Source organism: Gouania willdenowi, chromosome 8, assembly GCF_900634775.1.
Source record: "Gouania willdenowi chromosome 8, fGouWil2.1, whole genome shotgun sequence".
Classification (NCBI taxonomy): domain Eukaryota; kingdom Metazoa; phylum Chordata; class Actinopteri; order Blenniiformes; family Gobiesocidae; genus Gouania; species Gouania willdenowi.
In genome coordinates this window covers 13,871,905-13,887,069 of record NC_041051.1, presented here as the reverse complement: position 1 = coordinate 13,887,069, position 15,165 = coordinate 13,871,905, and the positions used below count along the sequence as shown (strand labels likewise).

At 36.6% G+C, this 15,165-nt stretch overlaps 2 protein-coding genes across 2 annotated transcripts; one reads left to right on the top strand and one right to left on the bottom strand.

The window, feature by feature from the left end:
- Positions 1–558: 558 nt before the first annotated feature.
- Positions 559–3,455, bottom strand: smim10l3 (small integral membrane protein 10 like 3). Its single transcript, XM_028455541.1, has 2 exons — positions 3,078–3,455; positions 559–1,400 (listed from the first exon to the last, which is right to left on the bottom strand). Exons 1-2 carry the CDS (start codon positions 3,255–3,257, stop codon positions 1,380–1,382), a joined length of 201 nt encoding a protein of 66 aa, XP_028311342.1. The 5' UTR covers positions 3,258–3,455; the 3' UTR covers positions 559–1,379.
- Positions 3,456–4,237: 782 nt separating this feature from the next.
- Positions 4,238–13,666, top strand: LOC114467862 (ras-related C3 botulinum toxin substrate 1-like). The gene is made up of 6 exons (XM_028454347.1): positions 4,238–4,562; positions 8,937–9,008; positions 10,071–10,188; positions 10,305–10,367; positions 12,455–12,614; positions 12,699–13,666. Exons 1-6 carry the CDS (start codon positions 4,528–4,530, stop codon positions 12,827–12,829), a joined length of 579 nt encoding a protein of 192 aa, XP_028310148.1. The 5' UTR covers positions 4,238–4,527; the 3' UTR covers positions 12,830–13,666.
- Positions 13,667–15,165: the final 1,499 nt, after the last annotated feature.

Below are 15,165 nucleotides of genomic sequence, written 5' to 3'. Positions count from 1 at the left end.
TAAGAACCTAATCTGCAGATTTTTTAGTTTATCTTTTATTAGAGTTTTGATTTAAAACAATGAGTCAGTGATTGTTTATTATTATTATTATTATTGTATAACAAACAGGTCATTTGCTCTTATCGTGATAAATACTTGGAAATACATCATCATAAACAAGACTCTCTTAGACTTGACATCCTCTGTACGGTTTTAGTTGAAAGGTTTCCTAAATAGAAATTTCAAAAATTCAGTTTTAAAAGCAGGACTACTTACATTACTTTGTATGTTTATAGATGCTATCACATGAATTTACTCAGCAATTCTTTATATCTGTGTTATTATATGTTGGACTTGTTAAATGTTTTATTTTGCAATTGTGTAAAAAAATAATTTAAAGTGTTGCACATGTGGAAATTATTATTCTATAAGGATTTAATTGTGAAAGTGACTTAAATATGAAAAAAGGTGTATTTATTTTATTTCTTACCTAATCTCCATCTATTTTTTATTTTTTTTTGTCAACATAAATAACAAATGTTTACACAAACTAAAAGAGCAGTTCAGTGATTGCATTCATTTAATTTCCTCTGACGTACAACCATTCACACCGTCACGTTAATGACTTACACCACACACACCGACATTTTCACAGAAATTAAAACTTGAAACAAATACAGCTTTTAAAAAAGCAGGTAAACAACAGTGAGCGTACAAACACAAAGACGTGCTCCGACTTCTCTCTGATACTGCAGTGACGAGAAGTCTGACAATGTCAAAGTGAATCCTCTGTTTGAATGTCCCAAAACAGTAGTTTAAATTAAAAACCTTGTACCGCAGATGACGTGTCCCAGCCACAGGGACGAAACCATGCTCGTGAGTGCCATGCAGTGAAGTCATTTCCTGATAAAAACTTGAGATGGCTCCAGGGATTTTCGGAGATGTCACCACTGAACATGTGAGAAGTAATAACTGGGAAGTACAAAGTTATATAACAGCAATCGTATACTTTCACATTCACATCCATGCTGTTGTCACTTAGAGAAAAGACTGAGTAAAATTCTTCATTTTATTGTTGATGGGCTCCTGAATCAAATGTTCTACTCCCGCTCACCCTGGATCACATTCTCACCCCCTGTTCACACACGATCCTGCTGAAATCAGCATCCTCCTTCTCCTCCTCCTCCTCCTCGCTGCAAAGGCACTGGGCTGACGTGACGACAGGTGATGAAAACTAACACCCAGGTCACTTTGTTGCATTGTCAAACAAGAAATGTGGAATTGGACGTCGTCTTCCACTACGATGGCGTGCAGCGTGTTCGGGGGGAGGAGTCTGTGTCTGCGTCGATGGCTAAAACATGGCAGTGCTGATTGTTCATAGTTTCAGTCCCGGTGCACACTCAGTGAATTTCAATGTGGACCTGCAGAGAGATGAAGAGGCTGTCAGTTCCTCCATTAACTCCACCCACACTGTACTCTGCTTCTCCATCCTTGTGTTAAGTGTGAAAAATTAACTTACAAAAAAATTACCTGTGTCAAGTAGTCTTGATAAAATTAGTGATTCTGTTTGTAGCAGGAACATTACACATTTAATAAACAACAACATAGCATACAGACAAAAAACAAAAGGGAGCAGAAAATAATCAATTCATACTATTGCTTGTTGTACAACATAAAATCAAAAAGGGCTGCAAAAATTCCTAGAGGTCCTCAGTTACATAAAAGGATTGATATTTGTTTTCTGCCAAGGCCTACTTAATATAATAATTATTTATTAAGGTTTTTTTCTTTTTTACTATGCCTGCATTCATCAGCGTAGTGGAATCTTCTTGTTGCTACTAATATTAGGGGTGTCCCAATCCGATATCGGTTCAATATTAGCCTTAAATCAAATATTGGATATCGGATTCAAATTTCCAGATTCTCCAATATTTCTTTTTCCCCCCCAATTCATTTTTTATTTCTTTTATTCAATTGTAGAATACTGTAGGTTAAAATGTATGTAACCAATTGGTTAATAATAAATGGGTCAGTTTTTCTCATACCTACTGTTGCTGATTATTGTTCTCTGATTGAGTAACATCACTTGATCAGGACTTTTCTAACATTCCACACTACAAAATAAGTTTTTTTTATTATTATTATTGTTATTATTATTATTATTATTATTAAAGAAAAAATAAAAAGGTATGTATGATTCATGCTGATATCGAATCATATCGGAAATGAAAAAGGTGCATCGGGTTATCCCTAACTAATATGCTTTTTTTTTTATACTTTGCATAATACATATCAAAGGAATAACGTAAATCTTTAAAAGACAAAAAAATGAAAACGAATTCATGGGCATTGTTAAATAATTTTGAGATGTAGGATTAAAATTTTTGCTTTAATTAAGAAAAAGTATATTTTATCTAATGATTTGATTAATCAATGGAATATTTGATAGAATACTCAAACATGAAATGATTAGATAGATTCAGCCCTAAAATTAAACAAAATAAGAAAAGTTATTACAACCAAAATCATTTTACTAATAACAAACATTATATACCTACTACACTAAACGAAAAGTAAATAATAATAATAATAATAATAATAAAATATCACTAACTTTGAGCAAACTCTTACTCTTATTGCATTTAATGCCTTCAGCAATAAAGTATGTTTTTTTTTTTTTTTTTTATCAGTTGCTTAGAAACATTTGGTAATTTAAAAACGCCTATAATAAAAGCATAAATATTGTTCAGTACTTTAAATTACTATCTGACAACCCGACCTGGCAAAACCCGTTTAGTGCAAGTTCATTAGTTAACATGGTCACCGGTTGATCCACAACACCAGGTTTAAATGTGGTGGTGGGAGGGGGGGGGGACAGTCAGCTGTTCACAGAGATAAACAAAGGGGGTCCAGCTACCTGACAGGGGTAATCAAATAGTTTCATCTGGATATTTAAATACGGATTCATTGATTTCACACTGCAGGTGTTTTGCTTTGTTTGAACTGAGATTGAATGTGAAGATGAAACTGAAACACCGCAGGCCTGTTGCTGTCAGATGACAACATGTAGTCGCTGTTATGACATGTTTCACTGTTACCTGTAACCTGACGTTGAACATCATGGATGCCACCAGGTAGATGTAGGTAAATCGGATCCTCAGCCTCCATGCCAGGTTAAAAAATATCATCAAAGTCCGAGTCAAACCTTTGGAAAACACCCCGTAAGTCCGACCAGCCGAGCCCGAAAACCGGAGCACAAAGTGGAACAGACCCGCCATAGAAGTCCCGTCAGCTCGGAGGTGTGTGTGGCTTTACTGGGTCTGCTGGTCCAGGTCCACACGGCCCCGACGCTTTTTCCAGTTATGGCAACCAGAAGGAAGGAAAACAATGTAACACCAGAGAGCTGAGATATTTAGCCCCGAGTCTGGACTGTCAGTGTTTATTATTGAGGATGCAGAGCAGCCTCACTATTGTCATCACTCTACTTTATTATTATAGTTATTCTTCTTCTTCCGTCTAGCTCTAACTACTCCTGCATTCTGCACCCGAAACCAACAAGTTTGGTCTCAAACGGTTCAAATATGTTCTGGATACTGCTATGTATTAGCTTTGTTCGAACTCTTCAACTTTTTAAACTATTTACCTTTCAACTTTTCATTTTCCCTTTCAAGCTACATAGTTGAAAAATGAGTAGTAGGATGCTAGGTTAATGCTAATGATAACATCAGACTAATTGATAAATAATGAATGCGTATTGTCATAATACTTTTGTGTATTATTAATCTTAATGTTTTAAAAACCAAGGTGACCAAAGCATCAGGTGATCATGATCATTTTCATTACATAGACAAACAGCATCACATCAATGTTTTCACGAGTCACTAATTATCTGGTTATAAATTTCGATTGATATATATTAACCCTCAGGTTTTTCATATTTCATATAATCTATCTCCTTGTGATTGAATCCCTGCGAGTTCATACTGAGGGAATAGGTGTTTTTCTTTCAGCCATTGTAGTAAAGCGTCTAGTAATGCTGACGTCACTTCCTTATTCGGTGTTGCACCTTAAATCATCCGCCTTCGTTGTTTTTTAGTGACTTGTTCTTAAACACAGACATATCGTCATGTGCATTTAAGTACACGCTTGTTTTGTGTGTTTTATTACATCATTAGATAAATAGATCAATAGACAGCAGCTTGTTGTGGTCTCACGATGGTAGTAGTAGCTCTGAGCTCCGGGGCGCCACCTGCTGGTAGAGGCGGACTTGTTTTTTTTCCTCAGGGGTGGTGGCCGCTGTTTGCTTCCCAGCTCAGCCAGCGAAAGCATGGGAATGCAGTGAGGGAATCATTAGACCAGGTTAAAGTGCGACATAAGTTCCTGTAAGTCTACGCAAAGGCTTATTTACACCTCAGTGCGCCCAGCTCCAGCATCCACAGGCCGCCGTTGAGTCCGTTTAATCAGCGTCAAAGTCCGGACAAAGGAAGAAGGACCTGAGCTAACTTAGCTGCTCCCGGGCTAACTTAGCATTCCTCTAGCTGCGGCGCAATGCAGGCCATAAAGTGTGTTGTTGTCGGAGACGGGTGAGTTTAAACAATCTGACATTCTTCTTATCTGTGCCTTTCTTTTAAAGCCATTCCCAGACCTACAGTCTCTTCGCTAACACGCTAATAATGGTCCAAATCTGACGTTTCAGAATGGGTGAAGTTAGCTGCCAGGCTCCAACTACCTGTTAGCGTTAAAAAATAATAAAATAGGTGTCTGGGTTAGCCCTGGTATCTGAATACAACTGTTTGTTCTTCATTTGAATAGATTAGGGAACCACGGATGATGCATTATACTACTGCACTGATTGTTTTTCCAGAGGTTTGTTAAATCTGTGACACAGGTTTTTACATGTCGGCTAATTGTTTGAGTTGACACAGCAATAATCAGCTGACCAAGCCTTAGAAAACCAAAGCAAATGCTGGACACTAGTAGTGAGCTTTCTCATTCTTTTAGAAATAAATCTTACACTTTGACTTCAAAATGTGCACAAAATCCTTCAAGATAACGTGTTTTGAACCATATTCCCACAATAGTGAAGTTTAGGTCTGTGGGTCGTTTGTCATTGATTCATTATTTACAGTTACTGGTTTATGTGTCATCTAGTAACTAGTATTTAAATAGATAACGCTCTTTTATAATCCATTAACCCATCTGCTTTAATTGGACTGTTAAGCAACAATGTTCTGCCTATCTAATCGTTTAATTTAGAACTTAATCAAAGTCATAAGTGTGATGCACAGAAAATGTCTCAATAAAACCAGTGTAGTTTGTTTTAATCAAAAGGTATTAAATAAATATTGTCTGAACCTTTATTTTTTGATAATGCACCACTTGTTATTAAATAGGCCGTGGTTATTGATGCGGAAACGTATTAACAGACCAGTCTATTCATACGGAACGCACCTCATTGGCCAGTTTAGGTGACGTGATAGGTGCACCACATGACTTAAAGTTCCATCAGTTTTATTTTAGCTCAGATTTATTTTTAGCAACCCGCTAACCCTTTTATTTTAGTTTATTTTATTAACCCAAGAAGTACCATAAAATATTTATTTTTTTCGGATATGTATTTTTAAAGGTGAAATTTGTCGTGTTAAATATGTTAAAATGAAAAAAGTATATATATGATAAAAGCGGGATTCAAAGCTGAAGGAAGAATTCTTGAGTCAGGCACTTATTGTTACGCTTTATGTAGAGAAAAGGTCCAGAAAATGTACCCATAGTCCTTTGGGCTATTGATACGTTTCTGTATCAATAGACACTTCCTATTACATACTATTATCACCAAGGAAACCATTTAGTTTTTCTTTTTGATTAAAAATCCCTCTTAATTGCTTTGGAAAATAAATGTATTGGATTTATGATTTTAGGTGTTGTGAAATCATAGTCTGTATTAGTTATTTATTTCTATTGGTTTAGAATACCTGGTATAAAATATACACTTATTATTATTATATTATTTACATTTTATATAAAAAATAATCGCTAATTGTTAATATTGTTATGGATACATCTATAAAAATCCCACATGATCCATGTTTTATGAGTCTGTCTAGCCTTTGCAGATGACATACATTTAAAAGGCGAATGTATTTTGTTTTTGGACGTGGTTATTCATACGGAAACGTATGAATAGACTGCCGGTCTATGCATACGTCAGTTTTACTTTAGCTCATATTTATTTGTAGCTACCTTACTAACCCTTTTATTTTAGCTTTATCCCTAACCCAGGAAATACCCTTAACTGTTTATTTTTTTTTTTGTATATGTATTTTTAAAAGTGGAATTTGCTGTGTTAAATATGTTAAAATGAAAAAAATATATGACAAAAGCGGGATTCAAACCCACGTTAGTGGAAGGAAGGATTCTTGAGTGCGGCACCTTAGACCACAGGCACATTACATTTATGTAGAAAACATAAGTTTTCGTATCAATAGTCCCGGGGGCTATTTATACGTTTCTGCATCAATAGACACTTCGTTTCTTTTTGTTTTCATTTTGAGGCTGCAGTTTGATTTTTCTACCACGGGCTTTTTTACACAACAGGGTTTTTGTTAGCACATAGATATCACTACAGTTGGGTCAGACATTTACTGGTAAACAGTAGAGCTGACTCTATCGTTCCCATGCTATGTTATGTAATGACAGGAGCCTATATAGGGTTATGAACAATCACCTAAGTGATGCAGAATCATCAACGCTAGCATTGGTTAAAAGCACGAGTTAAACCTTCCAGTCCAGCTGGCTGGAGAAACTTTGGTAATATAACAATTAGAATGGTCATAATGTAAAACATAATATATTATTAATATATTGTCAGTGCGCGTTATCTATGACTAAGTGCTTTCAGTGGTCTGGAAGTCGTGGTTCACCTAGGTAAGCTACAATTGGTTCATGGACATAGATTTTACTTTCCCTTCTGTGTAAGGTTAGGATACATGATTAGTTAAGATAAAACTTTATATAGTGTTCATGGACTTTGCACACAGAGATTATTTCATGTTGGTGTTGGGTAGTGGATATTATGGTGTGCTCAGACCAAACTGGGCCATATGGGGCCAGTGTACTAAAAAGTGAGCATCAGGCGAGTCATAATCCTCAAGGTCTAAACTTTCAGCTAAACTGAGACACATTTTATGTATTTTTTTTTTTCTCTGTGTTGATTTGTAACACAAACAGATTAGCAGAACTATTGCATGAGTTGGGAAAGACATTAATTCACGTAACAATTAGTGGGAGGTAAACTCGGTTCCTCTAAATGGGTGTGGTAAATACCACAGCAGCAGAGTCATTCATGAACCCGTGACTGAATAGTCAAGTATTTGATGTCCTCCTAATCTGATAGGTGAGAAGTCTGACTTCAAAACAAGTTGCATCTAGATTTCATAATCTGACACACATTTGTACAAATTTGGCATTGTTTGTAATAAAAGTGTGACGATATCTTGATATGTCGATTAGGGATGTAACGATTCACTCAACTCCCGATACGATTTACGATACTGGGTTCACGATATGATTCTCTCACGATTTATTTTTCAAAATGGGACTGTAGACAAACGATGACTGAAAAATATTCCTTTATTTTTTTTTCGGGGGGAAACTAGAAAATACTGTACTATTTTCCTTTTATATTTCATTGTCAAAAGAATCCCTTGATAAATTATTCAAAACAATGCAATTTAACTAAAAATAAATCCTGAATGAAATAAATAAAGTAATAATACAAATGAAGAAGCCTATTCATTTAAATTCTGGTTCTACAGTAAACAATACAAAACTGCATAATAGTTTTTCTTTTTAAAAGTGCAACTAAAAATGTATTTTGTGCCTTAACAATTGGACTTTAAAAAAACATTGCACTGTACTTACAGCAGATATTTGTTTGGACCAGTAGAGGGCGCTGGTAACCCAGTGGTCGGTTGGCATGCAGATATTCTTGCAGTGAAGAAAAGATGCTATGCGCTAGCAGACAGAGCTAATAAAAAAATGTGACTTATACAGATATTCACGTAATATTACAGATATTTTTTCGGTGCTAAAGGGTTAAGGAATCATTTATGAACATGTTTAAGAGTAGTAGGTGATTCCACCCGCCGCCTACGCTTCTGGACAAGAAACGGATAAATAGATAAACAGGTAGCGCCCTCTGCTGTTTAAAAAAAGTACTGCGATTCAATTTTCAGCATATCAATATGAACCGTGATACCTATGAATCGATTTTCAACTGCCTTACGATTAATCATTACATCCCTAACGTCGATATATCACAATATTTTTTTGCACGATCGATTATGCTTGTGCTAATTATTGATTTTTTTTTTTTTTTTTCTTCCAAAACCTTTTCTGCTTTTTCACTAAAATGTTCAGGTAGGTCTTCATAGAAATTTTGTCACCGTTTGTTGAAGGAACCGATATATTGTTTACTGGAATATTACACTATAATGGTGTCACTGGTAAGAAATACCATATTTTTTGTTTACAGAAAGCACTATTGGAGATAGTTATTCGTTTACATTGGTATGTTGACACTTATTTACAGAAATGTTGCACTAAAATAGTGTCACTGTACATAGGACACTTTTTCAATTTATTGTCTTTCAGAGATATAAAATAAAAATTGTATTTTTTCACTTAATCTTTTTTTTTCTTGTTATGTCATAGATTATCGTAGATTGATTTCTGACCAATATATTGATAATTGCAGTATCGTCATATTGTGAAATAATCGTTATCGTGAGATTTGTATCGCGTATCGTGAGGTACCCACCCTAGTTTGTAATGAACCAAAAAACAATTTGATCATTGTCCATCAGGCTTCCACTACGTAATTTGATCTACAATTTGAATGTAATTGTGATCATTTTCTTGGTATTAATAATCATGGCTGACTTGCATTTTCCTTCCAGAGCTGTGGGTAAGACCTGCCTGCTCATCAGCTACACCACCAATGCCTTTCCTGGAGAGTACATCCCCACTGTGTGAGTACCATTCTGTTGATTTATTTAAATTATTTATGCATGTTGCCCATCATTTGTCAATGTTTGCTTTCCACACAGCAACTGCGTTAGAATGGTAGCATAGTTCTGTTTGTTTTTTCTTGGATGATGAGAAATGCTACAGTGATGGATGCGTGCTCTCCTTTACAAGGAATTATTGTCTTTTTGGCATGAGTTGGCTCTGCAGGCACTTTAACTTTGTTTGGTTCACTTAAAAATATTGAAAAATCAGAGGAAAATCAAACGGATCTATCTCGTAGGGCTGGGCAGTATACCGATTCATACGAATATCGGTATATATTTTTATTACATAAATGTTTAATATACCGCGGTACCGGTGTTTTTGATTACACAACTTTCGGAACGCTACTCTGCGCTGCGTTTCAGACCAGACCCTTTTCAACGTTGCACTTCTAAATAGGAAGGTAAACAGTAGCGCTCTGGTGTTAGTTACAGTGTAAATCATACGTGTAAATGGATAAAAAAAGACACAATTGAAAGCTCTGAAGCTGCATGTGAGCATGCCTCTGCTACAGGAGAACAACACTCACGGACACAGAGGCACGGTTAGCTTAGCATGTCGGCAGTAATGCACAAAAAAAGAGAGCAAAGGATCACAATTTTTTAATTCCTATAACGCGGAAATAATTCCTGGTGGAGCTGCAAACAAAACGCTTCCTTATTCACCATAAGAAACCACCACACCATTTAAAGCTAGAACTCAAGCTAATGCTAAAGCTAAGCTAAAGAGCCATTGGGCTGCTGTTGTAAACTTGTATTACTACTAGTGTGGTATTGTTCTGCAATATTCACTCATCATAACAGTAAAATAGACCATCATAAGTCAATCTACTGCAATAATTCCTCTCACAACCAGTAGAAAATGCTGTGAACACCTGATTATCCATGAAGAAAAAAAATACCGTAAGACCGTTAGAATTTTGAAAAATACTGTGATATACATTTTTGGTCATAACGCCCAGCCCTACTATCTCGCTTCTTATTTTATGTTGCTTGATATTGCTTCATTTTAACTGTCGCTAGGTTCGACAACTATTCTGCCAATGTAATGGTAGATGGGAAACCAGTGAACCTGGGCCTTTGGGATACAGCAGGTCAAGAGGACTATGACAGACTCCGCCCACTTTCCTACCCGCAGACGGTAAGCCTGGCAGAGTTCTGTGGACACTGCTGTTGATAGAATCATTTCATGTTTTGTTTAGAACTTGGAACGATTAGTAACAGAGTGGTAACATCACTGTTTGTCATTCTTTTCAGGATGTGTTTCTCATCTGCTTTTCGCTTGTGAGTCCTGCCTCATTTGAAAACGTCCGTGCTAAGGTGAGCAGCGCCTGGGAATATGCAACGTGAACAGGATTTGTCTTTGAATACTGAATCACTCATTTTGACTGAGAAATGTAGTTGTTATTTCAGAAAGATAGAATTAGAGGTATTTTTGCACAGGTGACCTAATGATAATTTAATAACCAAGTAGACTACAAAACAACCATTAAACTGAGTGGAAAGTAATTGTCACCTAGCAGTAATTTGTAGAAAAAGTTTTGTTTTTGGGTTGTTGTTTTTTTCCTGTTGAAATATAACTTTATTGTCCACCGAGATCCAAAGCTCATGGTAAACAACAAATGTACAGCCAATGAATATTTTATAAAGTAACTTAAAGTCATCGGGAATAGGTGTACAGAAATAAAAGGAAATTCAGATGGCGGAGATTGTCATAGGTTGTGCCAATTTCTGTTAAGAATTAGATAAATGTACTAAAGCTTGGCAGTTAGAAGTACTTTTAACATCCATTCTTACCGTTGGTGAATGGTGGCCTGATTAAACACACACTTAGGCTTAAGAGGTTTTGTGAGATTTACTAAAACTAATGATTACTTTACCCAGACTTTCAGTAAAGTACTTGTATATTGTAAATTTAAACTGTGATATTATCGAGAACTCTTCATGATATCAACATTCCAAACTCATTTGGAGATATAACATCATACTACATCAATATTAATTTGACAGCTAACCCAACCTGTGGCTCTGGAGCCTTATGTGGCTCTTTGACTTTTTTTCAATAGCTCTCCATTGCTTTAAAAAAATATTCAAATAAAGAATTATTTTCCTACAGAGGGTATTAATGATTAATGACATTGACGCCAAATAAAATCTTGAAAAAAATCATGAAATTTGTCAACCTAAAAATAAATGACATTGTGCAATAATAACCTTCCTACTTCACCTCCTACAACATCTACAAACCCTCAGCTTTTGTTGCACCTTTGGTTTACCTTAAGTTTTAAATCTCTGGTAAGATAACTAAATCAACTAAAAGACTTTTCTGGAAGAAAATAAATATATTTATTGTGTGGACAGATTCCATGCTTGATATGTGGCAAGCAATTAGCCCTTCAAATACATTCTTCTTTGCATAACATTATTTGATATAATTTTTTACACTATATTGTCTTCATTGAGAAATTTTTTTTTTTTGGCTCCGGAAGGACTTTAATCCAGGTGAGATGAGGCAGGTACAAAATCCAGTGAGCAAAACATTTAACTGTGAGCCAGATAGCAAAATAATAATCATTTTGCTATCAAAAGCCTTGTCTGTGTTGTCAAAAAAATTGCTTTTTTTTAGAAAAAGCCTGTTTTCTCAGCTTTTTACTCTGAAACTGGTGATTTGTGTAAAACTTCTCTATTCAATGCTGATTACAAACAACAAACAATTTATTTTATCTGATGAAAGTAGAGACTTTAATCTTTCAGAATCTGGTGATTGTCATAGTACAAAATATTCTGTGGGTTTTTAAAAATTAGTCAAAATGCTCTAAAACAGCTGGCACTGAGGGGGGTAGAAATTCTGAAAATGGCTGGCACTGAATGAGTTCACATGTTAAAGAGCTAATTTGGTGACGTAGCTTGTAAAACTTGTTTCTAACAATCAGTCATTTTAGTGTATCCAGAGGAAGCTTGTGTTCATGATAAACAAACAGGAAATCATTGTGCTTGTCCTGTTTCCTTGGGTTTATTTTTAGACTCACTGCCTGTCAGTGTCGTCTCCAGACACATCAGTACGGTGGCCGTAAAAGCTCATAACACAACAAAACACGCCCTGAGAGCCACAACACAACACAGAATGACGAATGCCACAACACAACACAAAAAGGAAGTGCACACACATACGAGTGCTCACGACGCAAAAGCAGCCCGGTAAAGGGTGAGGAAAGGATCAGGCACCGACACCAACGTTAACGCCACTCTTCTTCGTGGATTTTTACTGGACTGCTTTTGTGTCGTGTTGTGTTTTGGAGTTTGTATTTGTGTGCATTGGTCATTTTGTGTTGCGTTGTGATCAACATCAGGCAGCTGGAAACAACGATTAGGTTCTAATCAAATCAATTTGTGTTGCGTATGTGCAGTGGTACCCTGAGGTTAGACACCATTGTCCCAACACTCCCATCATCCTCGTGGGCACCAAGCTGGATCTGAGGGATGACAAGGACACCATGGAGAAGCTGAAGGAAAAGAAGCTCTCTCCAATTACTTACCCTCAAGGATTGGCCATGGCCAAAGAGATTGGTACCAGCTTCACTCTGTCGTATTTTTTTTTTTCTGTGATGTTACAAAGTTGGGTTGAGACTTAAGTGTTTGTGTTTTCCTCAGGGTCTGTCAAGTACCTGGAGTGCTCAGCTCTGACTCAGCGTGGCCTTAAAACTGTATTCGACGAGGCCATCCGGGCCGTCCTTTGCCCTCCGCCTGTGAAGAAGAAGGGGAAGAAGTGCACGCTGCTCTAAGACTTCCTGCACTGGAGCCTTTTACACGGGAAGATGAGCACGAGTGGTGAGGGTGGCTAAGACACGGGGGGAACAATCCAGAAACACAGAAGAACAATGTACGTCAGATTCTGTCCTTCCACAGTAGCTACAACAGTTAAAATGATACTAATCAGATTAAGGCGAGGGGGGGAGACAGACTTTCAGAGACCCTAGTGTGTGTTTTGTTTTTTTTTCCTATCCATGTATACTGTATAGATAAGAATCTAAACATATTGTGGCCTTTTCCATTGGATTGGATGTTTTGTAAAAATGGACCGTGGAATGTCTCATTTGTTCTTCCACCGGTTGTCGTCCTTTTGTTTTGTTTACAATCCCGGCTGAGTTGAAGACCAATTACCAAATACACTCTGTGTTTTAGCTGTAATGTAAACCTGTAGTTTCATCTGCTCACATCTCCAGCTTCCAGCCAATATTCTTCTCTCCTAATCCATTTAGCTCAGTGATTGTCTCAACTTCACCGTGTGTTCAGGAAGGCAGACGTGCCACTTTCAAAGTCTGTATCACCTCTAATGAAACCCTGTGCCAGCTGAGTTCCTCCAGTCCTGTTGTCATTCATTTTTTACATGTTAAAGGATGCATGAATCATAGTGAAAGTTCAAAGTGGGGGTCTGCTTACACCAACAGTGCTGATAATCCTTGAAAAACACAATCGATCCAGTATTGTAAGCATTTGGGCTCTAATCGTTCCTGTAAACTTGATGGTATTTTTTTTTCTTCTGTAGTTTTTTTTATTCCCTCAGTCTGAGTGGTGAGGCCACCCTGGAGCACAAAGATTAAAACATGATTACATATTAATGTGGCACACTTTTATTTTTTATTTTTACTAGCATCACTACTGGCTAAGCAGCATCATAGATGAGCACCTACACCTGCTAATAACGGTAACACACCTACTGTCGGTTATGATGTCGTATACAGTGTACTCATCTTTTTACTTTTTTTGTATTCTTCCTCACAAAGGTTTCACTCACTCCCTGTATTGTTAAACTAACACTATGAATAATCTTTTTATTTTTTGTTATTACCTCTACAATTAATGCTTCTTTACCCCCTCCACCCTGCAAGCATAGCTTTTTGTAATTAATGCTGATGGCATGTATGTGCACCATATACTGAAAACTAAGATTAGAACCGCTACAGCTATATTTTGTTGCCTATTTACAATAAATGTATTTGAACTAGATGGGGGGGCTAAGTACATGTTGCTGATCGGTATTGTACTCATACATCGAGCTGTGCTTTAATTCAAGCCAATGTTGTGACTGTTTAGTTTTATGGGTAAAAGCTAATGTCACCTTTTTGAAAAAGTCAATAAAATCTTTTAAAGCTCACATTCTGTTTGAATTTGCTGCAGTTGCATCATTTTACAACTGGGTGGTGTGACAAACTCACCTGAAACCAGTAATTTCACTGACTTAAAGATTAACATTGATGTAGAGCAGGAGTGTCACTCATTTTAGTTCAGGGACCAAACCACCAACAGTTTGACCTTAAGTGGGCCACAGATTATAGGTGGAAAAAGAGCAAATTCAACATTGTGTCCTGGTATAAATGATATATAAATAATAAAGTATGAGAGTATACCACTCCCTGCAGGAACTTCAATTAAATTACCTTGGTTTTGGGAAATTGCAAGGCATAATTTGAGGAAAATTTGCTGGATTTTGGAAAAAGAGTTCTTTCAACAATTTGGGAATGAAAATTATTGCCGTGATGCGATATAAGAGCTGGAAATCTTAGCTCTGCAAATAAAGTGGATTTTAATTTATTTTTATATATATATTTGGAGGGGCTGCAATATCTATAACTGAATTAGTTTGTAATTTACAAAATGTTTCATGTTTTTTCTCTTACTTTCTCAAGTGATGCTCTTAAGGGCCGGATTTGGCCCCCGCAACTTAAGTTTGACGTGTGATGTCAGGTTTTTATCCATTACTTTGTTTGCAGTGCATCAGCACTTTAGTCACTGAAGAGGTTGGTACAAGTTACAACCACAGAAATGCAGGTAGAGGATTCCTGCAACAAAGAACATCAAAGGAAGAGATAAAAGAGCTGACACTTTCTAGGGAGGAAAAGATTGAAGGGCACAGACTGAGTGTGAAGTGGCTCAAAGGTGCAGATAAGAGAGAGTGGAAAACAGTGATGGGACGTAAGCTCATGCTTGATCACCCTGTAGCAGGCCACCTTTGATGAGGGTATCTAGTGTTACAAATGGCGAAACACCCCCCGATTTAAAGGAACACCACAGATGATGGGTCTTAATATTTACATCTGTCCCATATCTGTGAGACAGC

Excerpts from the sequence above, each read along its gene's own strand:
- smim10l3 (XM_028455541.1), bottom strand. The coding sequence starts at position 3,257 with ATGGCGGGTCTGTTCCACTTTGTGCTCCGGTTTTCGGGCTCGGCTGGT. Across the intron at positions 1,401-3,077 it reads TGTTCAACGTCAGGTTACAG|GTCCACATTGAAATTCACTG; the intron begins GTAACAGTGAAA and ends ATCTCTCTGCAG.
- LOC114467862 (XM_028454347.1), top strand. The coding sequence starts at position 4,528 with ATGCAGGCCATAAAGTGTGTTGTTGTCGGAGACGG. Across the intron at positions 4,563-8,936 it reads TGTGTTGTTGTCGGAGACGG|AGCTGTGGGTAAGACCTGCC; the intron begins GTGAGTTTAAAC and ends TTTTCCTTCCAG. Across the intron at positions 10,368-12,454 it reads TTGAAAACGTCCGTGCTAAG|TGGTACCCTGAGGTTAGACA; the intron begins GTGAGCAGCGCC and ends GCGTATGTGCAG.